At 38.5% G+C, this 27193-nt stretch overlaps 2 protein-coding genes across 7 annotated transcripts in view; one reads left to right on the top strand and one right to left on the bottom strand.

The window, feature by feature from the left end:
- PPAT (phosphoribosyl pyrophosphate amidotransferase) overlaps window positions 1-27193 on the bottom strand; it is a 42644-nt gene that overhangs the window by 6059 nt on the left and 9392 nt on the right. For 2 of the 3 annotated variants that reach the window (XM_053976575.1, XM_053976576.1), the window contains exons 2-6: window positions 4056-4122; window positions 3041-3247; window positions 2371-2483; window positions 2106-2251; window positions 788-860 (exon numbers count right to left, since the gene is read on the bottom strand). In XM_053976575.1, the coding sequence (XP_053832550.1) occupies window positions 788-860; window positions 2106-2251; window positions 2371-2483; window positions 3041-3247; window positions 4056-4122 (606 nt within the window). Of the gene's footprint in view, window positions 1-787; window positions 861-2105; window positions 2252-2370; window positions 2484-3040; window positions 3248-4055; window positions 4123-6008; window positions 6099-27193 lie in introns of those variants that run through there. The other variant, XM_053976577.1, reaches the window with a different exon arrangement.
- PAICS (phosphoribosylaminoimidazole carboxylase and phosphoribosylaminoimidazolesuccinocarboxamide synthase) overlaps window positions 6150-27193 on the top strand; it is a 41022-nt gene continuing 19978 nt past the window's right edge. Inside the window, exons 1-9 of one of the 4 annotated variants that reach the window (XM_053976566.1) lie at window positions 6150-6697; window positions 11221-11307; window positions 14449-14928; window positions 15919-16008; window positions 16730-16801; window positions 20628-20714; window positions 24098-24169; window positions 24870-25271; window positions 26641-26706. In XM_053976566.1, the coding sequence (XP_053832541.1) occupies window positions 6310-6697; window positions 11221-11307; window positions 14449-14928; window positions 15919-16008; window positions 16730-16801; window positions 20628-20714; window positions 24098-24169; window positions 24870-25271; window positions 26641-26706 (1744 nt within the window). In that variant the 5' untranslated portion in view covers window positions 6150-6309. The remainder of the gene's footprint in view (window positions 6698-11220; window positions 11308-14448; window positions 14929-15918; window positions 16009-16729; window positions 16802-20627; window positions 20715-24097; window positions 24170-24869; window positions 25272-26640; window positions 26707-27193) is intronic. The other 3 variants (XM_053976567.1, XM_053976568.1, XM_053976569.1) reach the window with 3 other exon arrangements.

Below are 27193 nucleotides of genomic sequence, written 5' to 3'. Positions count from 1 at the left end.
ATTTCTAAAGTCTGCAGAAGTATGGAATAGTTACGGTTAAGTATGAAATAGTTTAGTGTTAAAGGAATGTTAGAGTGTTTAACCTTATTAAACATTTTTCTAGATTCTTTAGTGAGTCCTCAGATGGCTATTCTAACATCTAAATCTATCCCAAAATACTGAAGTACTCTGGAGATACAAATCAGAGGTGAGCAAATCTGTTTATTCACTGGCCAGATACTAGCAGTAGCAGGCAGCACTAGCTACAGAAGTTTAGACAAAATTGCTTTATTGAAAACACACAGGATTCAGCTGATTGTCCCACATAGTGAGCTTTTCTTAACAGAAATTTCAAGGAAGTTTCAGAAAATAGTTAATTTTTTTTCTAACAAGGAGGCCAGTTTACCAGACAGCATATGCTACAACTCAGGTTATTTCAGCCTGTGAACTACCAGTGTATCTTTTCTGTAGATGAAGAATTACTTTGTAATGCAACTATGCTGCTGAAAATGAGGGTAAAATGAATAAGTTATATGGGTAACCAGGTATAATGCAACAAGTAAGAGGCATTTACTTTGTGATAGTAGTTGTCTTTACTGTTACTTTCTGCACATATAATTCTTTTTTCACAATCATCTGTTTGAGAAAATAAACTGGCAAAAACCAGGACCAGCAAAAACATCCTCCACAGCAAACTAAACCTTGGTGTCTTTCATGTTGTCATTACGATATTTGGCAACTTGGGATTTAATGTTTAATCACTGCCTAAGAAAGAGTTTTCAGATAAAGTAAGAATCAGGCCACTTACTCTGCACCAATAGACAAAAAGCTGCAGGACTCAGAAGAGACAACCCATCCTTCTGTTTCAGTGTTATCTTTTCCTGAAGTAAAAGATTTTGGTTAGAGTCCCCAGTTTTTGCTACTATGACCCCTCACTATCACATTTTTGCTGCAGTATCTGGCTTGCTATGGTTTCCAAGTGTGCAATTAAAGACTATTGTAATTTCTAACTAAAATGTATAGCATTCCACTGTTTCAGCCTTTCTATTATTTAAAAAGTCCCAAACAAATCCACAAAAACAAACATCATAACCCTATTCTAGGCAGAAGTGGAAGTAACAGCATCGTATTCACAGCTCATTAAGAGAAACAGTTCAGGTAATTACCTTTGTTATCCCTGCACTATTTCAAACTTTTCAAATTCTAGTTCAGTGACTTCAGATAGACATAATTACTTTTGTTCACACAAGAAACTCCTTACTTTTCCTATGTTAAATAGGTTGATAGAGAGATGCTTTTGATTACAAGGGACGCTGGATTGAATTACAATGAGAGTTTTGAGAGTCAAAACCATAGGAAAGATATAATTGTGTCACACAGGGTAGGAATGTCTGTATGCTTTAAAAAATATTGGTAATTTTTCTTGTGGTTAAAATGACTCATTTTTCTGAAGATATTTACTACTTTGCCTTTGAATTATTTTAGTTTCAAACAAGTGAAGATATTTTAATCTCACTTAATGGAAAATTGTTGATTTGCAGGCTGAATAGGAACACAAGGAATTTTTCCCATAAACTGCTGTGTAATGGTCCAGTCACTACATGTGACTGGGTTGCTTGGAATTCAGAGATACATTGCAAGTAATCCAGCACATTACTATAGGTAAGTGAAAAGAGGAAGAAACCAGACTTGTTTCTAGACATTGTCCTGAGAAATTGATTTTAAGTGGCCTGGCTTGAGCAGGAGATTTGGACCAATGACCTTCAGAGCTCCCTTCTAACTCAACACCTCTGTGATTCTGTTCATCCCTGCTTTCCTGTTTAAGCAATGAGAATTATTTAAATTGCATTATAGTTGGCATGCCTAATTGTGGCTATCATTAGGCCACTATGATTCCCTGTATCTAAAAATGGAATTTTGCACACTACTTATAGATGATTTTTTTCTTACCAAATTTTTTTGTTTTGGTTTATCAAAACTGATTTCTGCATCACATACTCCTACTTACACCTTAGTAAGTGTAGCTTTATTTACTTATATCAGTGATTTCAAGCACACACTATGCATATGGAGATTCATACATATATATATATATATATATATATATATATATATATATAGTTTACCTTTTCCATTCATGTCCCCTACTGGAATAAGGCGACCAATGCAGAGAGGGCGATTCCCATACGGATCACGTACTGCATAGATTATGTCTTTATGCATAATTAGCAATGAATATGAAGTTGGAGTTTCCTTCATTAAGTTTTTTATTCTGGAATGAGACATAGGTGAACATAACCGTGTGCCACACGAACAGCTGTGTGCATTTACAGCTGCACATCATGCCAAGGTGCAATGGCTGGTGTTGATTGTGAAGCCCGTGCTCCTCACCTTGCCACCCAGTCGGCCGTATCGTCGTTTTCCAGTGGAGGTGTGAAAGCCAGCAGCTGGGTGATCAGTTCACTGTCAGAACTGGTCGACAATCCCACACCATGCCGCATAAGCTTTTAAGACACAAGCCAAAAGTGTTACCAGCATTAAAAAAACAATCTTGCATCACACTGCTCAGATTTGAACCTAACACCTTGGTGCAATGAACAAACGTTTCACAGTGCTTCAGGTGATCACAGCATAATAATGCAAAATTTCTTCTAACAAACCAACTATGTAAAATGAGGTCAGACAATCTTCTATGCTAGCACTACAGTTTTCCTTTTTTCTCTCATTCCTTTGCTCCGCATGCAACCAAAAGTAATGCCACCAATATTCAGGGCACAAATTCATGTTTGGGTGATTTAATTAGCTTTGTGCATGTTCTGGGAAGAGAGTTAAAATACAGAGGACGAAATATGAAATTGCCTATAATAGATCCAGAAAGAGATATCAAGGCAGAATCCCCTTCACAGGATTTTTTCCCCCCAAAATGATTTATTTTCTTTAGGGAGCTCTTTCATAACCCAAAACAGTTTGGTATTATGGAAAAGTCACAGCAGCCATATTGCTCATTTCTGCCTCACACTCAGAAAGAAACAATGCCAGAACTCCCAAAGGAGGTACTAACCTTCCTTCTGAGACGTGCAGCATTTGTTAGCTCCCCATTGTGTGCCACAGCGATCTTCCCATGAAGAGTCTCTACAACAAAAGGCTGGCAGTTCTGAAGCTCAGAAATTCCTGAGGTGGAGTACCTTGTGTGCCCAATACCAAGGTTTGAAGGGTACAGCTTCTTCAGGCTGTCTGCACCGAAGACGTGATTTATAAGACCCATTCCCTTTGGGAGAAAAAAGAAAAAAAATATTCTGTTTGTTTTATTTTCCTGGTGACTTTCTAAGTTCTTCTGCTTAATGCTGATATAGTATTAATGGAACTTTAAGAAAAAGGCAAATAACCTGAAAGATATGGGAAAGAAAGAAACTGAGTAGGTCACAGTGCTATATCACATCCCTTTAGTCCTGTTTTTAAATAAAGCAATCTACATTTTTGTGCTGAGGATTTTCATGGAACAATCTATTCCCTGACTAAAAATAGATACTTTTAAGGCTGTGGTCATTACGTGTCTTGTAACATCCCCCATGATTCTTTCAGTGTGAGAAAGTCTGTGTGACCTTCTCAGGCCTCTATTCTGTCTTAGATTGTTTATTGCTACCTATGGGTAAAGTAGTTGCCACTTCCTTGAGTCTCACTAGTGTAAGATTTAGTCATCCATCTTCTTGTGCACAGTCTGTGATAGTATTTTTTTTTTCTTTTTGAGATCAAGAAGAGCATCAATTCTCTTCCAAATCTGCAGAGTTAACACCTGAGGTGCAGGGTGACTTTGGTAAAAAGTTTTTGTGACATCATTAGCATGCTCTGGGTAACTTCTGTGTGTCTGCCACTGTATGCACAGAAAAACCTATCAGGACAACGTTGGCAGGTTTGTTTTAAACATACACTCAAGACAGGTAACAAAACGAGATACTCTGACAAAATCAAAATAGCCCATCAAGCATGTTACTTTTTCTCTAATGACACTGTTTCTTAGCAGAAACTAACTTACATGCATCTCACTTAAGAATACAAAGCATTTATTTGCATTTTACCTTGTGCACTTTGAATGCCTGGGATGACTCGCCATCACTTGTCACAATTCCAGCACTCTCCTGGCCCCTATGGACAAAATAAAATTAAAATAAAGCACTGACATGATTATGAAACACTTTAACATGCAATGGATAGATTTTTTTTTTAATGGCATTTTAATGTAGGCTTATTTGTTGTTTTATTTTACACACTTATAATTGTTGTGTTAATTGCAGGTTTCTTGCCTGTGTTATGCTTTATTTCAAGACAGTCACATAAGGTTTGTGCCTAAGTCCACTAAATTCAGTGGGAATCTTTCCACCAATAAGTACTGGCTCAGGCTTTTAATGGACTTCAATTTCAGTATGGGCATCATGTAAAAACAGATGCTTAATTGGAAAAAGCCATTTTTAGAAGCATAATGGTCTAGACGACAGTACTAGGTTCTGTAGTACTATTCTATTTCTGCTTTGGATTGTCAGATGTTATTAAAAACTGATGGTGTTGCTTAGGGGAATGGATTGTCTTTTCCACTGATCACCTATGCAGAAGCTTTTGCATTTTTGCACTTAGGCAGACAAGCTAGCATTTACACCTCTAAAAGCTACACAGACCCTCTGATGAAAGCATCTGAGTGCATAAACCTAATGTTGGGCATCTCAGATTCTGAACTCAGGCAAAATAAGTCTGATGTCCAAGCAAATGGAAATACTTCTCTTAAGTACATCAGCCTTGGGCTGGCAGCTGTGCTTTGTTGAGCAGAAGAGCTGATTCAGCTGAAATACGTGTGCTTTCCTTGTCCTTCTGCCTGTCTTCCCCAGCCCTTCCCCCTGCTGGGTCCCCTGGGTGTACCCCAGATCCCCTGATGCTGCCCTGCCCAAGGCAGGCAGAACACTGCCTGCCCACGGTTTGTAATCCAGTCCTTATCCATTGAAAAGGTCTGCTTTGCAGACTGTATTTTTTTTTTTTTTTTTTTTTTGGTGGGTAACAGTGCAGGCTCATATATAATAATGTCTGAATAGGAAAGATGTTTTTCTTAAAAAGTGAAAGACAATTAATGCCCTATTTGTGCATTGGACAGGTTTAACTCAGTTGAAGTCACTGGAATTATTTATTACAAGTAACAATAGAATTGGGCACAAAAATCAATAAAATGGATGCTAATCTACAACTGACTCATTACCAATTTTCTCCAATTCATAAAATTCCTTTATTTGTTATTAGTCCCAGTTGGATGTAAAGCAAACATTTTGAAGAATACTTGCTTACAGAAAGCAAACCAAACCAAACTTCCCACATATCTGAACAATTTTACCCTGTTAGTGACACAGTTCTTCAAAGAAAATAATCAGAGATGAGGACATTCTTTAAGCCATTTACTTTAACTCAGGAAGATGTTCTATCTATAAACACAAAGACTTGTAGTAAGACTTACAGGTTGATGCATTGCATTCAGCAACTTGTAATTGCAATGTTAATATTACAGGAAATTTCCATTTTAATACTGTCGTGGTATCTTTAAATAGTAACAAAATCACTAGGAAGAGGGAAACAGACACCCCAAGGAAGGCCCTGGTCAAGGCGTTGGATTACATCTTTCACTTAGCACTGACAAAAGGCATGGCATCTCAGTGTCATACCACAATGCTTGCACCACATTACCAGCTGAGCCAGACTTGAAGTATGCCAGCTTTTATTAAACCATCAGCAATATATAAAACGTGTCTCTACGGCCCACAGTTCAGAGGCAAACAGCGCACAGAGACGTGAAGATGTAGGGCAGGACGATCCTAAACGCGACCCTTGTGGCGAAGGTTCGGTCCCGCGGCCGTGCCCCCTCCGGAGCAGGGGCTGCCCGGGGCCTCCCCGCAGAGACCAGGCCACAAGGGGTGTGTGTGTGACGTTGCTTTGTTTGATTGGGTTTGGGGTTTTTTTTAAGGAACGAAACACTCTTTTTGCCTCTCTTCTCACACCCTGGTGTCTCCACTGACTCCCGAAGAAGAGTCACAGCAGTCAGCCCCGGCCCGGCCTGGCCCGGCCCGGCTCGGCCCGGCCGAGGTCTCCCCTCCCCACCGGCGGAGCCGCTTCCCTCGCCCGGCCCCAGCGCCGAGCCTGCTTATTTGGCAGTGTCTCAAGTTACTCCCCTCAGGCAGCTTGAGCCAGTAAAACTAGATCCTTTCATCTCCGCGGAGCTTACTGACAACCAGCCGTCTGGTTTCCTAGGAAACAAAATCTTGGCTAGAAATAGTGAATCATTTCCAGGTCACTTTCAACATGGAGAGTGGAGCAGGGAAGCATTGGACTGAGGAGGAGGTTAAAGCCTTGTTAAGCGTCTGGTCAGAAAAAAATATCAGAAAGCAACTGCACGGCACCCTGAGGAATAAAGGAATATTTATCTACATTGCTAAAAGGTTGCAGGAGTTGGGAGTGTGCAGGGACTGGAAACAGTGCCGTGCAAAGTACAAAAACCTGAAGTACGAATACAGAACGGTTAAATATGCCCACAACTCTGGGGATGTCACTAAAACCATGAAGTTTTTCCATGATCTGGATGCTATATTGCGATATGAGCCTGTCACACAATTAGCAGCAGAAGAAAACGGCAGGTGTTCTGCGACTGAGACACAGCTGAACACAAGTCCCACAACAGACAGCACGCAAGGTAAAAAAAAAATTTTTGCTTCTATTTTTCTCTCTTTGCTTAAAACCCAAAGGGAACAAAACCGAAGCCCGACTTGGCTGGCGCTGGAGCGGAGGCTGCTCAGCGCCGGCAGCGCTGTTAGAAGTGACTGGATGCACGCCTCGTGCAGGGGAATAAAATGTTAGCACCCACCAGTGTCGAAGTCTGTAAATACAGCGTAATTCCAGCAAAATTATGCTAACTGCCTGTATTGCAGCCTCGGTGAGTACTTGCTAGTGTCCAGGCTCCTGCACGGGGTGGAAATGCTAAATTAAAATAAGCTGCTTTCTTTCCCTTTGCCTTTCATTTGCAGTACTTTGGAAGCAGATTTTGTAGAGCTCCAATTCAGATGTAAACGTAAAGAAAAAGAAAAGGTTGAAACTGTCAGGGTGTTGTAAAAATTGTTCTTTGTTGCGATACAAATTTAGGATTTTTATTCTTATTTCTCATATATATATCAGCTTGATATTTAGATGTGATGACAAGGTAAATTATTCTATAAGCAGTTTTACTTAAAATATTCAAGAAACACATGCATAATAATATCTCATTAAAAACTCTAGTTTAGCAGTGAAAGTAAAAATTATCATATTTATCAGACTGTTTTGCGGCAGACCAAGTTAATACAGCTGCCTTTATTCTGAAGTGGGTTTTACTAAATTATTTGCATCTCTTGTTTTATTCAACCTTCTCTACATATGTATTTGAGCTCTGCTTAACATTTCATTAGGGTCAATCTGCTGTTTGACATCACTCAAATCTCCTTGTCACATCCTAAATGTCACTGAAGCATCAGTCCCAATGATAGTTATAAGTACCAAAATAAGATGACTAAAAAGACAAATGAAAAGCTTAATTTGTTCCCCTGGTATGTAGCAATTTACATTAATTTTGTGAATATTTTTTAAGACAACAAGAAACTCAACATTATTGCCAGGGGATATTGTCAAAGGCATAGAAAAGAGCTGGACATCGAGCTTGTCCTTGTACTATTCCGTGTCTCCCTCTACAATGCTGTTTTACAGATTTGAGGAAAAGAAATTGCCATTTTTCATTGTCATTGTTTACCTTAACAAAAAGCTTGACCTTAATTTGTCATCACTATCAGAAATCTAATCTGTCGAAGTCACTTCAAATTAAAATGGCTATTTTATAATATTGTAATGTGCTCTCTGCACTGTGAATTGCAATCCATTTTTAAATTTAAACTTGCAGAACTGAGGCTAATATAAGCTGATACACTTTGAGGACTACATGAAATCAGGATAGTGTCCTATGTCTGACAATCTGCCATTAGATTATCCTCTGTGTTTTGATGTAGTTTGCACCTGGTAATCCTAATTCTCATCTGCGTTAGACCTCTAGCAAATTTAAATCAGCAAAAGTTAATTTCAACTCTGAATCCCAAACTATAGTATCTATAAAAATAATTACCCCTAGGTGAGACATACCTTGTTTTGAAGCACTACGACAGTCTGGTTTTAAAGGTGGTATAATTAAATACATCTCTTGATTGCACAAGCATTTCTGTTACTTGTTCCAGAAAAATAAAAGCAAGCAAGTTTTATGGATAAACAAAAATTAAATGCAGGTAACTGTAATAATGCAACACTAATGCAAAAATTGAAATGTGAATATTTTTGCAACAACCACAATTGAGCCGCAACGAAAGCACACTAAGATAGAAATGCGTCCTGCAGCTATGCAGAATGCATACATACATCCACCACAAGGGGCTGCGGGAACAGCTGTGAGATCATCAACTTTCTTATTTAAGAATGCAAGTCAAGCAACTAACACTGTACTAGAGGCCCAGTCCTATTCCACCTGCAGAGTCCTATGCCTGCCCAGCCCAGTATTTTGAAGAGCACACGTAAGGCAAAACTGGCATCAGTAGCTATGCAGCTGATTCTTTTAAGTCCTTCTGCAGGGACAGAACTGCTGTTTTTGCTCCCACAGAGGGAAAGGCAATTCCTGGCACAGGCAAAGGCAGCCCCCTACTCCTGTCCCAGCAGCGACTGCAGGCTCCCTCCTGGCTTCTCCCTTTCAAACACAGTGTGTTACAGGAGAGGAGAGAAAAATGGTCACTCGCTTATTATAAAAGAGGCAATGACATCTCATTTTGAGGGGGCTGGAGGAATCAAGTATGTCTAGGCTTATGGCTTGGGTAGCAAGAACAAAATGCTATCAGCAAACTAAAACCTGTGACTAATGATACGTGTCCACCATGAACATCTTATTTTATTCTAGGAAATTGGTAGCTATACTGATTTGTCTTTTTAAAAAGCATGACAGGGGACAGGGCATGTTCCCAAATAATTCACCATATATTTACCATTCTGCTTAGCCTCAGTCTCAATATTCCTACGCATGCTTAATGTAAAGATGCAAAGCATGTCTTTACATTATCTCAGCTACTGGGAGATTGCTGGGGAGGGGGGGAAACAGGAATGGAGGAAAAGAGACTACTTTTCTTATAGGACTGAATGGTATTTCAATAGTGTTCCCCTGAGGATTTTTCATATGTGGTAGAATCAGTTTTCTTTTGAAAGTGTATTTGAAAAAATTATTACTGAAAATCTTAATCAAATCTGAGAGGGGTGTCTCAGGACAAACCTGGTAGCAACACATACCAGTTCCCAGCTTGTTCATGAAAAGATAACACTTTATGCATAAGCACATGCAGAAATGTAAGCAGAGATGTTCATGCTGCCCTCCCAAAACACATTTCAGAAGCAGAGTTGTAGCTTAAATAATCATGTTGACTTAGCACATTCACTTCAAGTATAGTGTGTGTATTACTGCACTAATCAACAACCAAGAAAATCTACATAAAATGATGGTGCACCATGAAAAATGGTATTTTTCATTAGAGTTCAAATAAATTACCTTCACATTTGTTAATCAAGTTAAATCAAGTATTAATAAACCAAATACATTATTTAAAAAAAAAAAACTTGCCTAGTAATTCAAGTTGTTTACACTTTTTATATTTCTTTCTTTATGTTTAAATATTAAGGCACTGGTCACCTTGTTTGACCTTCACTTTACCTCAGCAAATGCAGAAAGATTATTGCTGAGCAGAAATGCATCAGCAATGACTGGCAGAAAACTCAGCTACTAAAATGCAGAAAGATCTTTCAGAAATGCTGTCATAAAAGTGCCAATTACACATGGTTTTCTATGTCTACACTTTTCAACATGTCATTGACAGTATTTTATATAGGTTTTTTTTAAACAAGTGTGCAATACTTTTATTGCACACTTGCTTTTCTGGTATAGTAATGTCTTTTTGTGGTAACTGTTCTTACTTACTAAAAATAAAAGAAGTTTCTCTTTTAATATAACAATGCAATTAACCTTGCTCATGCTAGTAGCTATGGCACACTCAGAAACCTTCCAGCAGAGAATTTATTCTCCTCTCCCTGGTTTGCTTTGCTGCTCTTAAGCAGCAGAAATGCCAGTCCTGTCGCTGGAGGTATGAGCAGCATCTCCTGCCAGGGAAGTCAGGCAGGCATCTGGGAGCAGTCAGAGATCAGGCCACTGCATCTATGAGTCATAATGAGCCTTGCTGAAAGCCAGGAGGATTTAAGATAATGGTTTCAAATGCAGTTTTTGGATGTCAGGGGTAGGAGACTGCATCCTAACTGCACCTCATTACTGCTCCCCGTGACAAACTACGGCAGAGCTGCGAGCTTTGATCTGGGTGCCCTGCCTGGCTGGAGCTCACAGAAGCTCAGCTCCCATAAAAGGAAGCAACATTTCAAACCTCCTGTCAACATGATATGTAGAAAACAGCACACTAACTACCACAGGACAACTTATAAGTTGTCTGAACTCTGTGTACTCTGTCTGTAATCTGTACTCTGTGAAAATCTAGCTGGTTCTGAACCTCACGTACATATGCTGGTTTTTATACTTACATAGCAATTGCTATAATGTTGCCTTTTAAACAAATGTACAAAAGCTATGCTGGAAAAAGCTAGACTTAATCCTGTCAGCTACAAATACGCCTGTTGTCAAGTCACAAAGAATATGGGTTCCCTCCCCATACTGTTAATGAATTCCAATGCTTTCCATAGCTCTTTGCAGGACATCCTTGTTTTCTTCATACTCTTCTACGAATTTATTTTTGTTACATAAATGGATTTGTGATTTTATGAATCTGTGTGCAAAGTCTGCCTTTACTTGTATGTCTCTTACTTTACATTATTATTTACCCTAAATACTGAATCAGAAGAGCATACAAGTCACTAGAATCAATCAGTTTCAACCAGAATTTTTAAAAGCATTCAGGCTTCATATACAAGACATAAAATGATTTGCCTCATATAACACATTTACCCGTTATAGGGACAGCTAAATTAATTTAAAATTTAATTTAACTACAAATTAAGTGTCAAGATTTCCAAGTTAAATATCTTTTCATAGTGTATGGACATTTAAATTTAAACTGCTAATTTAGTCCATACCTATTTTTCATCTAAAAACTCTTTCCTTCCCAGGTGACATACCAGTTTCTTTAGAAGATGATGAAGATGCTCCAGGAGATCCACTACTTTTTATATCTCATGCCAGACCAGTTCAGCTAGGTATAGTATGATGGTACAGAGAGATCAGAAACTAAAAAGCAGCATGGGTGTCAGAGTACTTCCTGATAGCTTGAAAACACAGTCATTCTAAAACAGTATAGTTTTAATACAGCCCCACCCTGGCACCATCTCCTTGCCAGAGCTAGCACTCAGCGGTGTCGTGCATCACTAGACACTGACCACTGTATATGATGTAACACCTGCATGACCCCTATTTGCATGCAAAACACATCCCATGCTATAGCTTAATCATGATAAATTGCATTAACCACAGTAATTTGGTTAAATGCCAGTGGAAAGTGTGCCAAATGCTACAGAGTCTACCCATGTCAGCTTGTGACTTTTCCTTAGCTCATTTTCTTAAATCATGGATGCTTAAAGCAGCATGAGTGAGTGGCCTGAGCCAGGAGAGAGATGCAGAGTAATCCAGTGTTCTCCAGCATAACTTCAAAATCACCTCTCCAAGCAAGGAGTGGTCAGCAATGCTTTAGTCCAACCAACCATAGAACTCATTTGGAAAATGTCCTATTCTAATAGTTTTGCTCAGCAAAGTTACAAAGCAAAGGCATAAATTTGGCAAGACAGAAAGAGGAAGAGCATCCTAGGTGTGAGCCCCTTCAAGGGAAAGCTACAGGAAATGGAGAAACAAACACATTTTAGACAGATTTAAGCAACTGATGTGCTCATTTGTTGCCTGGATGAACAGCAGCTGTCCTGAATTTCCTACATGCTCTTTCTATTTTTTTATATACTCTCTATGGCTTAGTATACATTCCAGTCCAGTTAAAACAACTTCCATTACAAAATCTGCAAGGTGCCATATTTAGGAAGAAAACAACACACAGGCTAAGCCTATGCCTATTATGTTACACATTACACCCCTCTTGCCTGGCATAGAAAGAAATTAAGGAAGGGACCAGAATGTCACATGGAATTTATGCACATATAATATACAAAACATACAGAAAGTGTCTGAATCAAATTTTACAGGAACATGCTTTTATTTTTCAGTGCTCAACACACTGCCAAGCAGAAAAGTCTTCAATTCTGAGGAAGCTGCTTTCTACAAAGTCAGGGCTTCAATTGCATGTGCTCTCAAGTACATACTAGTACTAAAATGCCCTCCCCTAGTACCTCTTCTAGTCTGTAAGTTTCAGGCACCATCACGGAAACCACTGAAAGAAAAATGTTGACCTCTTTGTATCTATAATACCTAATATTTTGGTTTTATTTCAGCAGATTTCTCAGGTTTGGGGAAGTTTAGAAAAAGATTAACTATGGCATAAATGCATCTTTCAGATAAAAAAATAATGTATATCCTGCTTAAACCTTTTTTTAAAACAAACGAGGACTAAAATGCTTTTAAGATATTAGGAAAATTTTTGCACTGACCATAACAACTTTGTTTCAAAGCAGTATTTGTAGGCAGGATATTTTTGAATAACAAACAAACCCACCATTTTTCACTCTGCACACAGCAGAATCAGCAAGCAATATACCAAGTCACCAGAACTCATTTGAACTAATATCTACAACCAAAAGTGAGCTTGGTTGGAAATTAACTGACTAGTGAAAAATACTGGTCTATACAAAGAGTAAAGAAACTTTATTCCTCTCAGATGCCCCCGTGCTCTATGGCGTTGACTGGGAAGTGTAAAGAGCACCTCCTTGCACTCTTCGTCCTCTCGTCATCTTCCCTAGGCCTTTCCTCTCTGGCCTATCTGATGTTGGCAGTTAATCATCTGTGGCAGTTCCTATGGTTTGATTCACCAGTGAATTCACCAGCATTTTCTTTCACTCCCTCAGGAAGAAATGGAAAAAGCATAATTGATGTGCCACCTGAAAATTACCCTTCTCAACTACACTGCCTATGAGCTGGCTGCTGCAGAGTCCTGATTAACCCAGGACTGTAAGGAAAAAAAAATGGTATCTGTTAGAACAACTTATTGACAACTAGAATGAATTATGGAGACTAGCAAAGAATGGCTGTATCTAGGACAAGTTTGTCCCCAGACAGGTTATCATAAATATGCTCCACTGAAGCTCTGTGCACAATCAAGGGTCCAATACTATTGCCATTACACACATCTCAGTGGCTATAAAGTATCAAAACCCCATAATCTGGTTTGCTCTTCCAGAAAAAAACACTGACAAAGGCATTTATCACTGCAGTATGACTGTAAAAACCTGTCAGTTCCTGTGCATTTTCATGCTGCTTCATTTGATCATTCCCTGGAACTGGTTTTGGATTTGTTTATTTGGGTTTTTTTAGTTATTTTTGCAAAGTTTCAGAAAATGCATGAGAAATCCCTTTCCAAACTAATCATATAACCAAAACAAAGTCTTAAAGCCAATTCATAAATAGAAAAAAGGAAACATTAAAAAAATAAAATATATAATTTTTCAGCGTTATTGCATGGGTGGCAACCTTTACCTCATAACATTAAAAATAAAGTTGTAGACTGGAGAAAATGGAAAATATCTTAGTTTTCCAGAGTAAGACAACTCACACCGATTTTCACTAAAAATCCCCGAATATTTTTGATTGATCTGCCCTGAGAAAGGTGCAGGTTCTGTGCCATGAGAACTGGGTTCTAGCACACAAATGTTCTACTTAAGCAAAAGTCTCCATTCCTCTGCCCCACACAACTGGGGTGCTTTGTTAAAAAAGAAGGATCAGATTCTTTAGATCCGTACCCAGGTTAAACCTCTCCATGTGTGTAAAAACTAAAGTATGGTATGAATGCAGAAAGTTAAGCCTTGATGCTAGTGTCAGTGACTTGGGGCCAATTTATTATTGTGCTCATGCAGCACATCCCATCTTCCCAACAGTTCTCCTCTCTAATGTCTGAAGGACAAAGCAGCTTATCAGTTGTTCCCAAAGGTCTTAAGAGGTAAAAATTTAGTGTATTATGACAGAAGAAAGAAATGTTCCTCTTAGATTAATTAAATGTACATGTGCTATCTTAATATCTGTCTTCAAGTAAAAGCAAAAATTATATCAGAATTAATAAAAATGCTGACAAATTAATAACCAATAGCTTGATTTTAATGTCACCTCTGCTCCATCATTCTCTGGAGAAACAGTGTCCTTCATTCCAATTCTCTCTGTCCTTTCCCCACCCCAACCACCCAATGCAGGTAACAACTTTCTGTGTCTCTCCCCCACCCCACACAATGCGGGTAATCCAGCATCAGCAGTAGAGCCTTCCAAACCAGCGGCTTTCATTCCTACCGTAGCAAATGAAGGAGGAAAACACTGGACTGTTAATGAAGTCAGAGCTTTGATACGCATATGGTCAGACAAAAATATCCAGCAACAACTGGAGGGGACAGTGAGAAATAAAAGAATATTTGAAGAGGTTGCTGCTAGACTGCAAAAGTTTGGAATTGACAGGGACTGGAAACAGTGCAGGACAAAATACAAAAATCTGAAACATGAATACAAGAGTGTCAAAAGTGCCCAGGACTCAGGGAGTACGAGTAAAAGCATGAAGTTTTTTCATGAACTGGATGCTATTCTGGGGCACTGCACAATGGAACAAGCAAGTAAACCAGATAATGATGAAAGTGAGAGGCCTCCAGAATGGACAGAAGCAAAATCAGAAAAGGATTCCGTGGGTAAGTACTTCAACTACCCACATATCATTTACAATTTTTAGTTTTCCAGCACTAGAGAGACCTTAAAAAAACTCAAAAAGCACAAACAGAGAGATTAACTGATTGGCTGGGGTGGAAAAACACCGAAAAGAAATTTACTATTTTTTCCAGTACTTTTGTATTTTGTTATAAGGTAGTATTTCAGATTGAGTGATTGCCCTGTACTTTTGTAATAGAACTGAGAAGCAAAAGGAGAAAAAAAAAACATAGGATAAAATGAGAGAGAGGCAATTCCAGTCAAACTCATGTCAGAAGAGACTGTTTCTAGTTTAGATAACAGAAATGGATCAGTGAGATAGTCAGACTTTGTTACTGGGAAAATTAAGACATTGAGCAAAAGAAATCTGTGGTAACAGACATTGGTTAAAAAAATTAACATCTAAATTGTCTTGCTCTTATGGTCCTAAATAGCTCAGTTTGATTGGCCTTTGGAGCAAGACTCCCAAACAGTGAAAAAGGAACAGCACTAAGAATGCTGGCAGAGCCTGCCTTTGGTTTTGGGTGGTTATTGACAATTGATGGTAATGGATGATCAATGCAGAATCCGAGTAGACTGATGAACCTACACTACCCAAGACTTAAAACATTTTTATTGGTATGTGCAACCAGAAACATGCTTGTTGTTTAAGAACAGAATTAAACATGAAACTCTTAGTTGAGGTGAAGGGATGATACTATGTTGGCCAAATGTAAGACTAGAAGTTACTAAAGTAATGGGAGAAGTCAAGAAAAATATTACACAAAGACCATCTGGCTGAAAACTGTGAGAAGATTTTGGGGGAAGATTCACTCTTCAATTGCCATTTCTAGACATTTTGCTAATGCATCTACTTTGCCTGCTGGCATAAAGACCATCTGAGGCTGGATGGACTTTTTAATTTGATACACCACAGCTGTTCTTATAAAGTATAGAAATTCAGTGCCCTAATTAATTTAGCATTATTTACACAGAAATGCCTGGAGACACAGGTGAAGAGGACTCTGTTAGTAATGCATCAGAAGACCTACAGGTTGCAGATATAAAGAAAATTTCTGATTCAGGTAATCTAAAAGTCTTCTATTTTATGTAAATACCTAAATTTAGTAAATTAAAATTAATTTCTAAAATAAGCCCAAATTGTAATTACAGGTAGAAAATTCAGAGACCTAAAAAAATTAAAAGCAAGAGATAATGTCATAGAGATAACCATCATGTACTTATGTACATATTTACAATGTCCTGCTAAATTTGATAAAATCAGTGCAGTAAGTAATAATTTCGAAGACTTGTGACATAGAATGTAGAGAAGAAACCACTGGTTTAAGCAAGTTGAGTGCAATGTCCTACTGCATTAAACTATGTTATCCCCAAGGATTAGAATTGTTCAGTCTCCTGGGCATGAACTAATAGAGCATCTCTTTTTCACACTATGTGATCAGGATATAATTGTGTAAATGCTCATGTCAGAGGATAAAAACTTCATTAAAGAGTCACACTGAATATGAAGGTCATATGCTCTGCTCTGTACAAAGAAATATTATAGTTTACATCTGAAAACATAAATTTCAGGGGAAACAGAAGTTTAACATTCAGCTGGAAACGCATGAAAGTCTCTCAGGCTGACAGGTTTTATTGTCCACAACAGAGCACCTCATGTTCTCTTTCAGTAGAGTGAGGCAGAACATGGTTTAAATTAAGCATTAAGGACTAGTCTTACAGAATTTAAAATGGTCTAATGTGAACTTGAAAGATTTTAATATCAAATTAAAAATCTTCTGACAGATAATGTTACTGTAAATACTACTCCAGAGAATCGGGCAGCTCTGCATATAACAAAAGAACCAAATATGACAAGTAAGTAGAGAGATGGGTGTAATTTAAGGTATACCAGAGATTAACATTTTGACTTTTTTCATTCAATACCAATTACATTATTAAATTTAAATTTACTAACAAATAAAATGCAATGATTCAGCAGTGCTCCTTAACTGTCATCTGGCAGTTTTCAACCACCTGGTGCTACATAATATTGTAACTTCTTGGACTGCACTCTTCCCAACAAGCTATTTTAAATGAAGTTAAATTAATATTTCTAGTAAAGTTTTGAGTCCACATTTCTGTCATTTAAGATAAGTGTAGGTGTAAAGATACCTTAGTTTACCGTGGTTACCATCTCCTTTTTCAAATATGTGTATTTTAACTGCATAGTTTCTTTGTTTCTGGGTAATTGTAAATGCAGTATGATTTTGTGGGGAACAGTTAAAATAGTGAGTGGTTCAAAAGTGTCTGTGGCTCAGCCTATCCACTCTTAAGTATTTTTCAAACTTCTGCAGGGGAAAAATGCAAAACCACACTCCAAGGCAAAACCAACAAACAAGTTCAGTTTGCAAAATTCTCTCATTCCAAAACAAACAATACACACTCAATTTTTTTGCAGATGGTAAAATATAACAAGTCTTTAATTTTATTAATGGTGACATAAATAGGTATTGAATAAAGCAATACCTATTAGAGACAAGATAAAAATAAAGAAAAGATGCACACTTTTTACGTTACAATATCATGGAGACCCTTTGTTCTCTAATTGTGGTACGTGCCTTTCCTAGACAATCTAAGTAATTTTGAAGTGAGAACTGGTAAGTAAAGAGCTTGTATGTACCTCTGTACTCATAAATATACATGCTGATAAATAGTGAAAAGGCATGGATACATTACATTGGTTGTTTGATATGAGTAATGTCTCACAATTACTGGTATTTAGGATGTGACTTTTTAAAAAGTCTCCTGCATATTTGACAGAACTTTTTGTAGAAAAGTGTTTCTCAACAGGCATGGAATTATTAAATTTATAGGTATTTGTGTGCCTTGAAAAAAAATCTGTAGAAACCCCCAGTTTGGCATAAATAAGAATTTAGAAATTGTGTTGAACTCGTATCTGGGTATCTTATCAGTATATATATAAGTTAGCCTGGGCTGTCATTGCCTTCTGGCAACTGCAGCTGCGTAAATGCACAGAAGATGCACGAGCTGCTCCAGAGTGCACGTGCTTCTCATGATCTTACACGTGAATCTGAGTTAGGAGCCACAGTAACACTGTCACCACTGCCAGTCTTTATAAAAAGCCCTTTTGTGTTTGCCGTACTCTAGTAAGAAAAATACTAAGATGGTGTTAGTCAAAAGACAAATACACCAGTTTCAGGAGAAAAACTAGTTATTTGATGTGCCATGGTATTGTTTTTCTCCTCTGCCCATATGAATTTGCTACTCAAAGAGCAGCAAATGCCCACCTGAGAAGACAAATGTAAATAAAACCTCAGCTCCTTGCACAACCTGTCCTAGTTCCCGACACGTTGCTTTCAGCAGTGCCCAGCTGGGGGAGCAGAAGGACCACAACAGTCCCCAACCCGTGGGTTGGGGTTTTCAGCTAAAGCGTCCTGTGATAGGCTGGGGACCCTGCAGGTTGCTCTCTTTTTTGGCAAAACATACCCCACATTGAATCGATCTGCAAATTAAACCTTAATTAGTCATTTTCACTGATGTTTTCAATTGCGTGGCATCACTTTTAGTTGTTACTAAAAGTAACAAATCTGTTCAGAAGAGCCAATTACTTCAGTCTATGCAGTCTGTTGTTCCAAACTCCATGTACCTTCCATGTGTGTCAGACTTAGCAGTATGACGACAGAGTGTATGTATAGGTGTTTGATTAATTTTGAAGTGCTAGGGAACAACAGTGGAGATGAAAACAGGTTTCTAAGAAATACCAGTAGCCTGATGTTCTTAAAAATACCTACAGCAAGTATTTTATGTCAAACAAATTCCTTTCCTTGTCTTTATTTTCTTAGGATTTTTGATACCCCATACACTTTACTGTATGTCCCTCTCAGAATGAATTTGGAGTAAGTAGTGACACTTCCAAGATACATTCCTAAGCAAGGGCTTTTTAAAAACCTGTTGTTTAGAGTTAAGATCTTAAGTTGGTACATACTCAGGCACTTAACACTGGCTTGAACACTTGCTGCTGTGTGCATGGAATTTTAAAATGTACAGATATAAAGTCAAAAGATAATGTTTTCATACATATGACCCAGGCTACTGTTAAGCAGTGTTTCAGAGAAGTGCAAACCCCACAGTTCTTGATTATTAACTGCCTTAGCCTAGGCATATTTGGGCTGTAGACATAAACTCTTAAATATGCATCCAGTTTTCTGTATCCACTCTCAGAGATCTGTATGACAGAGCAGCAACTTTGCAAGTTGTTGGAGCGTAAACACAAGCCACACACTGCAAATTTTCCCTAGTTTAAACATATCCCAATTCCCTTTTATACTATACAAGACACTCATGAGAGTAAGGATTAGGAGACGAATTACTAATCTTGCCTCATGAGCCAGAAAACAAGATAATTAGTGATGGTGACAGAGTGCCAAAAGAGAACAGAGCTTGTATCAGTCTGAGTGAGTGAAAGGAAAGATTGTGACAGCATTGCTCGGGTGGCCTTGTGAGCAGTGCTTCAAACACAAAGTAGAGATTTAAGCATATTTGCTGGCAACTGTCTATAGCTTCACTGACAATTCAGATGGAGCCACTGTGCTTTATCCAAGCCAAAAACTGTCGATGGCTTGTTCTGTTTGGCTCAGTCTTCTTGTGCCCTTCCCTCCAAAACTCTGAAAGGTGCCTTAGAAAAAAAGCCAGGCTCCCTACCCACATTCTTGGCTCGCGCAAAAAAAAAAAAAAAAAAAAAAGGCACGTGATGCTAGTCACATCATGAAGAACATCTGATGCAAACAAAGCTGTATTGATCTGGGGATAATTTTTAATAAAATGGCTCTAGATTAAACCTTATTGCTCAATGTTTAGGGGCAATATTCTTGAATGGACTGAGAACAGGCTGGGAGACAGAAAACTGCTGTCATTGATCCATGATGTGGCCTTCACCATTTAATCTCTGTAGAGCAGTGTCCTCACTGGGAAGCGAGGATCAGCAAGACCACTTGCATCATCCACCTGCCCATACCTCTGTCCTAGGGCAGAGGGGTGGAATTTTCCCTTAACACCAGCGGGCCAATGGCAGAGGAGTGGAGATCTCCTCCCCATGGAGGGGAGCCCAGGGACATCTCTGTCACCCTGCTGTGTGATGTAAACTCCTGCAAGCTGCAGCAGCAGAGATGCTCTTGGGACATGCTTTAGTACATTGTCTCCATCAGTCAGGCAGCCTTACAGATCAATTGTCTAAGCACAGCACCCTGATGTGTCAGGGTCCCTTGCTCCTTTTTGGGGCTAATTCAAACACTCTTGGCATCAGTCACTTGGGAGTCTTTCAATAATTTCAGTATATTGCACCCTTTATGCAAGTCACTGCCTTGCCTGTTCTGCTGCATGAACATTTGTCAGTAACTAGCTATCTTACACCCACCATCAGTGAACCATTCTACAAATTCTGATCCAGGTTAATATAACTTAAGAGTTTCCACATGTAACCCATAAACTTATATACTGCAGCTTTATAAGTGGGTACACTCTGTTCTTAAGCCTATTACTGCAGAAAAATGGCAGCTTTAATGTATTAAGAGAGGAAATCTTTAACAGTAGTTAGCAGCAGCATTCTGAGTAGGTGATTCTCAAGACATCACTCAAGACGTGTTTAGTTAATAAGAACTCTGTAAATGATTATTTTTTACAGAAATCCTTGAAGATGAGAGGGACTTAGCCAACTCCACCCCAGCATCTCTGGAAGCTACACAAATAAAGAAGGAGACAATTGATATAGGTAGGTCAGGACTTTGTCAGGATAGTTTTTAACAGGACATTCTACTTTCCTGGGCATTGCAGATTCCAAAGGCTCATATGTTATTCCAGCAAATACACTTGTTCTACTTCTAGGTTATGATAAATTACGGGTTTTGTTTGATTTCATAGTGCAGAAATATATGAACACTTATTTCTCCTTCCCATAATTATAACAAAATCTTACTTTCCCAGACAACATGATCCTTTTTATGATGAATATGATTAGTGTGCATTTGATTGTGACACAAATATGTTTTTTCTTACACAGTTGCTAGAGAGGGTAAAATGGAAAGGTAAATAGCTATCTCAGAAACTCAGAACATTTTATACACTGTATTTTCAAACTACTTCATGACTGCATTTATTATCAGATGATTTATAATTAAGCAATTTTCCTATATATATTCTGAACTATTTTAAATATAAAACTGAAATCAGCACCTCAGCAATATGTAGAAGTCAAATATTTAATGATAAGTGATCAGGAAAAGATTTGTTTGGTTTAAAATGTTAAAATTTAACATTAGAACACAGTAGGGATACTAATATTCTGGAATAAATGAGCATAAAAACCATAGAAAATAATGAAAAAGAGATATCAGAGGAAATAATGATGGCATTGAAATATAGTGACCTGACACTCTGGATCCAAATATTCTTTACAGTAATGCTGTTTGTACACAGAAGTTAGTAGGAAAAAAAAATTAGTGATTCTGTGAACAGCAATTCTTTGGCCTTTGACACTGAAAGTTTCTAGCCTAAGAATATTTCGATTGTATGCATCAGGCTTATTCCAGGCAAGAGCTTCCTCTTCAGCAATTATGTTACCTGTAGTTTGGATGTTGAGACATCCTATGCTACACACCCTTTACAACTGCTTGCACTGGCTGATCTTGATCGTGAAAGACAACTGTAGTGACTGTGACACTGAGGACAACATCAGAGCAATGCAATCACAACGATGACACACAGGAACACAAGTGACACGGAGGATAAAGTAAATCTGTGACCCTGAAAGTTGAGACATAGCGAGGTCACACAAATGCAAAGTGAAGAATAAAATGTCATGCAGCTCAACAGACTGCTTCATACACACAAACTCCCTATCATGTAATATCCAATTGAACACAGTAATCATGCAAGTCAGCACTACACAAGTGCCACTGCCAAAGACAGGAAAATATAAGAGAGCCAGTATGGTTGAGAGAATGAGCACAGAAATGGAAGCCATGGAGAGGTTGGTTAATGGTTTGAAAAAAAAAGGAATCTCTCAGGAGCCTTGAAGTAGACCTACAGCTCTGTTTTGGCCCATTTACAACAGCTGCAAGTGTTAAGGAAATGCAAGAATTTTCTCAAGAGTTAAAGGGTGCCTGTTTATGAGAAAACCCACTTTTTTCTAGTACCCCAAGTAAATCACATATACTGATCACATCAGTGCTGATGAGAGTATGATTTCCAAGTTTTCCACAGGTACAAAATATATTCTTGCATGTGGCTTATGAAAAATGAGCGTTTGCCAAATGACTGAAAAGAAAACAAGTTATAGAGCAAATACGAATTTCAAGTACTAGTTTGTGCATATATTGGCAAGTACCACTATAGAAAGCACATCAAATGAACATGCTTATTTACAAAGAAACTTTATTTCTGATAGAGCCTAAGTAAGTACTCAGTTTTTCAAAACATAAACGGAATATTTACTTCTACCCTTTACCAAAACCAGTATTGAACATAATTAGTCTATGACATCCTCTAGCAAACAATGAGAACTAATCTTTCTCTTCTTCCCAACCCAAAGAGTAAGTCCACACAAAAGTGAACTTTCAGCCTCAGAGTAGTCCAAGCACAAACAAATGAACACAGAATCAGCAAAGTTGGATTTTGATGTTCATAGACAATTTTAATAATTTCTCAGTAGGCAACAATGAAGTTCCAAATAAAGAGAGACTTCAGGGCATTGGAACAACTGGTTAAAGGATCAAGAGCAGAAGCAGTCTTCTCTTCTTCCAGTTGAAGAGCCAGCAGATCACTATCTGGCTCCAACCTTGATGACACTGGGAAAATACTGGAATTTTTAATCATGGTTCCATGACATCAGATTTGTTGGCATCTATCTCAAAGGGGGGGGAAAGATCTTACCACAGAAGTTAGCAGAACTCATTGAAAGAGCTTTAAAATAAATTTGCAGTTGGGAAGAGATAAAACCAGACTTACTAGAGAGCCTGGGGGCAACATGCCAATGTTTGAGGGGTGGTGTTCTAGAGAGGTCCTTCCTCTCATTTCCTGTCTTAGTAGTCAGGGAATGGAGATGAGCGAAGACATACAGGGGTTATTGATGTGTCAGAAACCACAGAACCACCTGAGAATGACCACGTAGAAATTAGAGCTTTTCACCCCCAAAAGATGGTGGGGCCAAAAGCCCAGCTGTGGTGCATCTACACCAGTGCAGGCAGCATGGGCAACAAAAAGGACAAGCTGGAAGCCATTGTGTAGCAGGAAAACTATATCATAGTTTCCATCTTGAAGACAGAGGGATGACTTGCACAGCTGGAGTGCTGCAATGGATGGCAATAAACTTTGCAGAAGGGACAGGCAAGGAAGGAGAGACTGTGGGGTACTCTGTATGTTAGAGAGTGTTTTGATTGCCTAGAGCTCATGATGGTGACAATAGGGTTGAGGATGTATGGGTAAGAATCAGGAGAAGGCAACAAGGCAGGTGTCCTGGTGGGAGTCTGTGTTTGACCACCCAGCCTGGGCAAAGAGGCAGCTGAAATATTTCATAAGCAGCTGGGAGAAGTCTCACAGTCACTGGCCCTTGGGGGGGACTTCAGCTGACCAGATGTCTACTGGAAATACAGCACAGCAGAGGAAGGTTCCTGGAGTGTTCCTGGCTGACAACTGCCTGACACAGCTGGTGAAGGAGCCAGCTAGGGAAGGTACCCACTGGACCTGGTGTTTGTGAACAGAGGGCTGGTGGTGGCTGGAACCTCTTGGCAACAGCAGTCACAAAATGGCAGTGTTTTCAGTTCTTGGTGAAGTAAAGAGGGAGCTCAGCAGACCTGTCACCTTGGACTTGAGCAGTGGTGGAGTCACTGTCCTGGAGGGATTTAAATGACATGTAGATGTGGCACTTAGGGACCTGGTTTACTGGTGAACTTGGCAATCTTCAGTCTATCCTAAATGATTAGTGCTTCCATTCTAAATGATTCCATGATTCTGTGATTCTTCAAGTCTAAAACTAATGGGTTAGACTGAGGGCTTAGGACACTTTTAGGTGGAAATAGGTGTTTCCTACAGAGAATGACAATACTAGCAATTTATTTGTCTAAATCCAAGTCTATTTAAAACTGTGTGTTTCTATAGATGATGATTCTATAAGCACTACCTCAGAAGACAGATCTTGTACACCAGTAGCAAAACAGATGGTTGGGACAGGTGAGTATTAATTTCCATGCATTTATTATGAAATAAATCACAATGTAATTTCTGTATCAAAGCTGGAGCAATCAGATCTCTAGCGTAAACACAGCTCTACTTTTCTAGTCCTGATTCCATTCCAGCTTTATTAGTAAACTTAAAAATTAGTTTCATAGCTCTTTTCCTTCCATAAGCAAAACTTGTATTAATACTGTAGTTCAACTTTGCCTTCTACACATAATCTAATGAGCAGCATCTGGCTATTTTCGAGTCTGAAGATTTTTTTTTCTTCTGTTGAATCCCAAGTAGCCTTTTCATTTGCACATTGCCATTTTAGTTTGAAACCACACTTCTCACCAATGCTGAGATCTTTAAAGCTTAATGATTATTGCTTTTCTACATGTAACTCTTGGATACATCTGTCTTTAATCTCACAACAAAAGTGGCACAATTACAGCGACAAAATGTTGAATTTTAAATGCCTTGGAGAAACAAGAGATTCCACTTCCTACATATTTTGCATATTTAAGAGAAAACAATTGTGTATGGATACTAAAATTATAAAAGATTAAAAGATATTTTGATATAAAATATCAAAATATATAAAACATCAATCATTAACTGATGAATTATCAGTTGCAATTATGCTTTCATATATATATATTTAGCATGCATTTATAGCATTTACAGTTTTTTGGTTTTTTATTTATATTTTCAGAGAATCACATTCCCTTAGAAGAAGCACAAAATCACTTTAAAGTTATTACAGTTAATGATACTGGAGCAGGAAAACACTGGAGTGATAATGAAGTTAGAGCTCTGATAAACATATGGTCAGATGAAAAGATACAACAAATGCTTGAAGGGGCCACAAGAAATAAAGAAATATTTGAGGAAATTGCCAGAAGGTTAATGAAACATGGTATAGACAGAGACTGGAAACAATGTCGCACAAAGTACAAGAACCTAAAATACGAATACCGTGCACTGCAGAAAGAAAATGAGCATCTTGGAAATCCCAGGAGAAAAATGAGATTTTATGATGAAGTTGACTGTATCTTAAGAAGACAGCCTCTGGGAACCTCAGGCTGGGGATGTGAAAGCTCAAGTCTCCTATCAGGTACTAAAAATTTCAGTGATGAGATAAAGTGCTTCAAGTGAACTTCCTAAAGTCGCCTGTTTGAGCCATGCTGTAGGTGTGAAATGTGTGGCCAGAAATGAGGAGGGAAAGTAACTGGGGAGGCTGTATCTGCATGGTCACATAGGGAACACTCAGGAAACTCAAGTGTTCTATGGAGACATGTGGAAGTGAGAATATTAGCAAAAAGTGAAAGCACTGAAGCAATTGGAGAATCTGCTTTTGAAAGCCTAAGTGACCTACAGTGAAATGGTGCTAGAACACATTGCAGGTTCTAGAGGTCATACAGCAGGCATGTAAAGTCTGATGGATAGAGAGCTGCAAGCTCATACTGTTTGGAACTGCAAAAATCAGCGGCAATCATGCCAAGTGCAAGGACTCTAAAAACCCCAAAGTATATTAATTCAATACACACGGCAGTCAAGAGAGAGAAAAATCCAGGACAGTGATGTTTATTTGAGCGCTTGTAATAATTGTATTAATTTTGCTAAAGCAGATTCAATTTTCAAAATAGAGTTTGCCTCTATCTTCATATCAAAACCCCTCTGATCTAGGAGCCACACAGCTAATCTTGTGTCTGCTGTAAGGGTCCTCGTGACTGGCCAACTGCTTCAGACCTCAGGGGGCACCTGCCCCTGCTCCAGGCAGATTAGGTGCTGTCATAGAAGTAACTGAACCTCTGCAACTTAGGGTTCAGTGACTTAAGGTAAAGCAGAAATAGTTGTGATCGTTCTCAATATGTTAAATAGTTTGCAACAGCACAAATGTTAGTTGAGGACTTGAACCATTTCTGCAGCAAAGGCCAGGTGAACAGCTTGAGCAGAAACTGCTGGAACCAGCCTTAAGTCAGCTGTCCTCAGTCATGAGTCAGAGCCCTAATGTGGTGTCCAAGGGCACCACCCAGTAGTGCATTAGTTGCAGCTGGAATGACAGCCATAGAGCTGTGGGATGACAGTTCTCCCCTGCCTCAGTCTTGTGCTCGATCACATTCTCGAGACATGTATTTTCTTCCAAATACAGAAACTGAATATATTACTGCTCATTTCTACTCTCTATGAATGGGATATGTCAACACCAAGAATGCTGTCAACACAAACAACCAACCTGGCTGTTTTACATTTTAGCATGGTGGAAAATGACTGTGTAATCTGTGAATGCTGATGCAGTGGCCAGTACAACAATAACCTTTCAGAAAGAAGTTTCAGTTATTAATCTGTTTGAGGCATTTGCCAAATAAATGTGTCTTGTCCTAGGGTATTTGCTTTTGTAGTATAAAACCTTTTGGTGTGTGACTGACTTTGCCTTGAGAATCTTGACAAAAGGCTTAGTCACCTTGTTCTTCTCTTCTAAGTTTCAGTGGGAGATGCTACAGCAAACACAGGATCTTTGAGTACCAAGAGAAAAACATGGAATGATGGTAAGAGCCCCTAACTTTTAAAAGCATCTATATACTGCTGTTGAATTGGATGCCAGATTCTTATATCCAGTATTCAAACAGTTAAAAAAACATAATCCTAAAACTTAACAAAAAGCTACAAACCAACATTCTCCTCTCATCCACAACAATCAGCAAAAGCAGAGTTCTGATAAAAATGTAGGCCTAAGGAAAATGGCAGTTTATTTCAGTCCTCATCCCTGGTACAAATGAGGTAAACATCAGGAAAAACTTACTTGATTTATAAGAATCATATGCAAAGAAAATACAGTATTTAAAAAACAAGATATCTCAATGGTGTTGCTTAAGGGGAAGTAGGGACAGGCAGTCATGGATGTGATTTCCTCATATTACACTACTGTGTCTGTAAACATGCCTAATGTGGTGTACATAAGAAAACAGGTTAAGACAGCTGTGTCAAAGACAAGATATACTAGAGAACCATGGAGAGACAAAAATGATGAGAAGG

This window comes from Vidua macroura, chromosome 4, assembly GCF_024509145.1.
Source record: "Vidua macroura isolate BioBank_ID:100142 chromosome 4, ASM2450914v1, whole genome shotgun sequence".
Lineage (NCBI taxonomy): Eukaryota > Metazoa > Chordata > Aves > Passeriformes > Viduidae > Vidua > Vidua macroura.
This window is presented reverse-complemented; position numbering and strand designations above follow the sequence as displayed.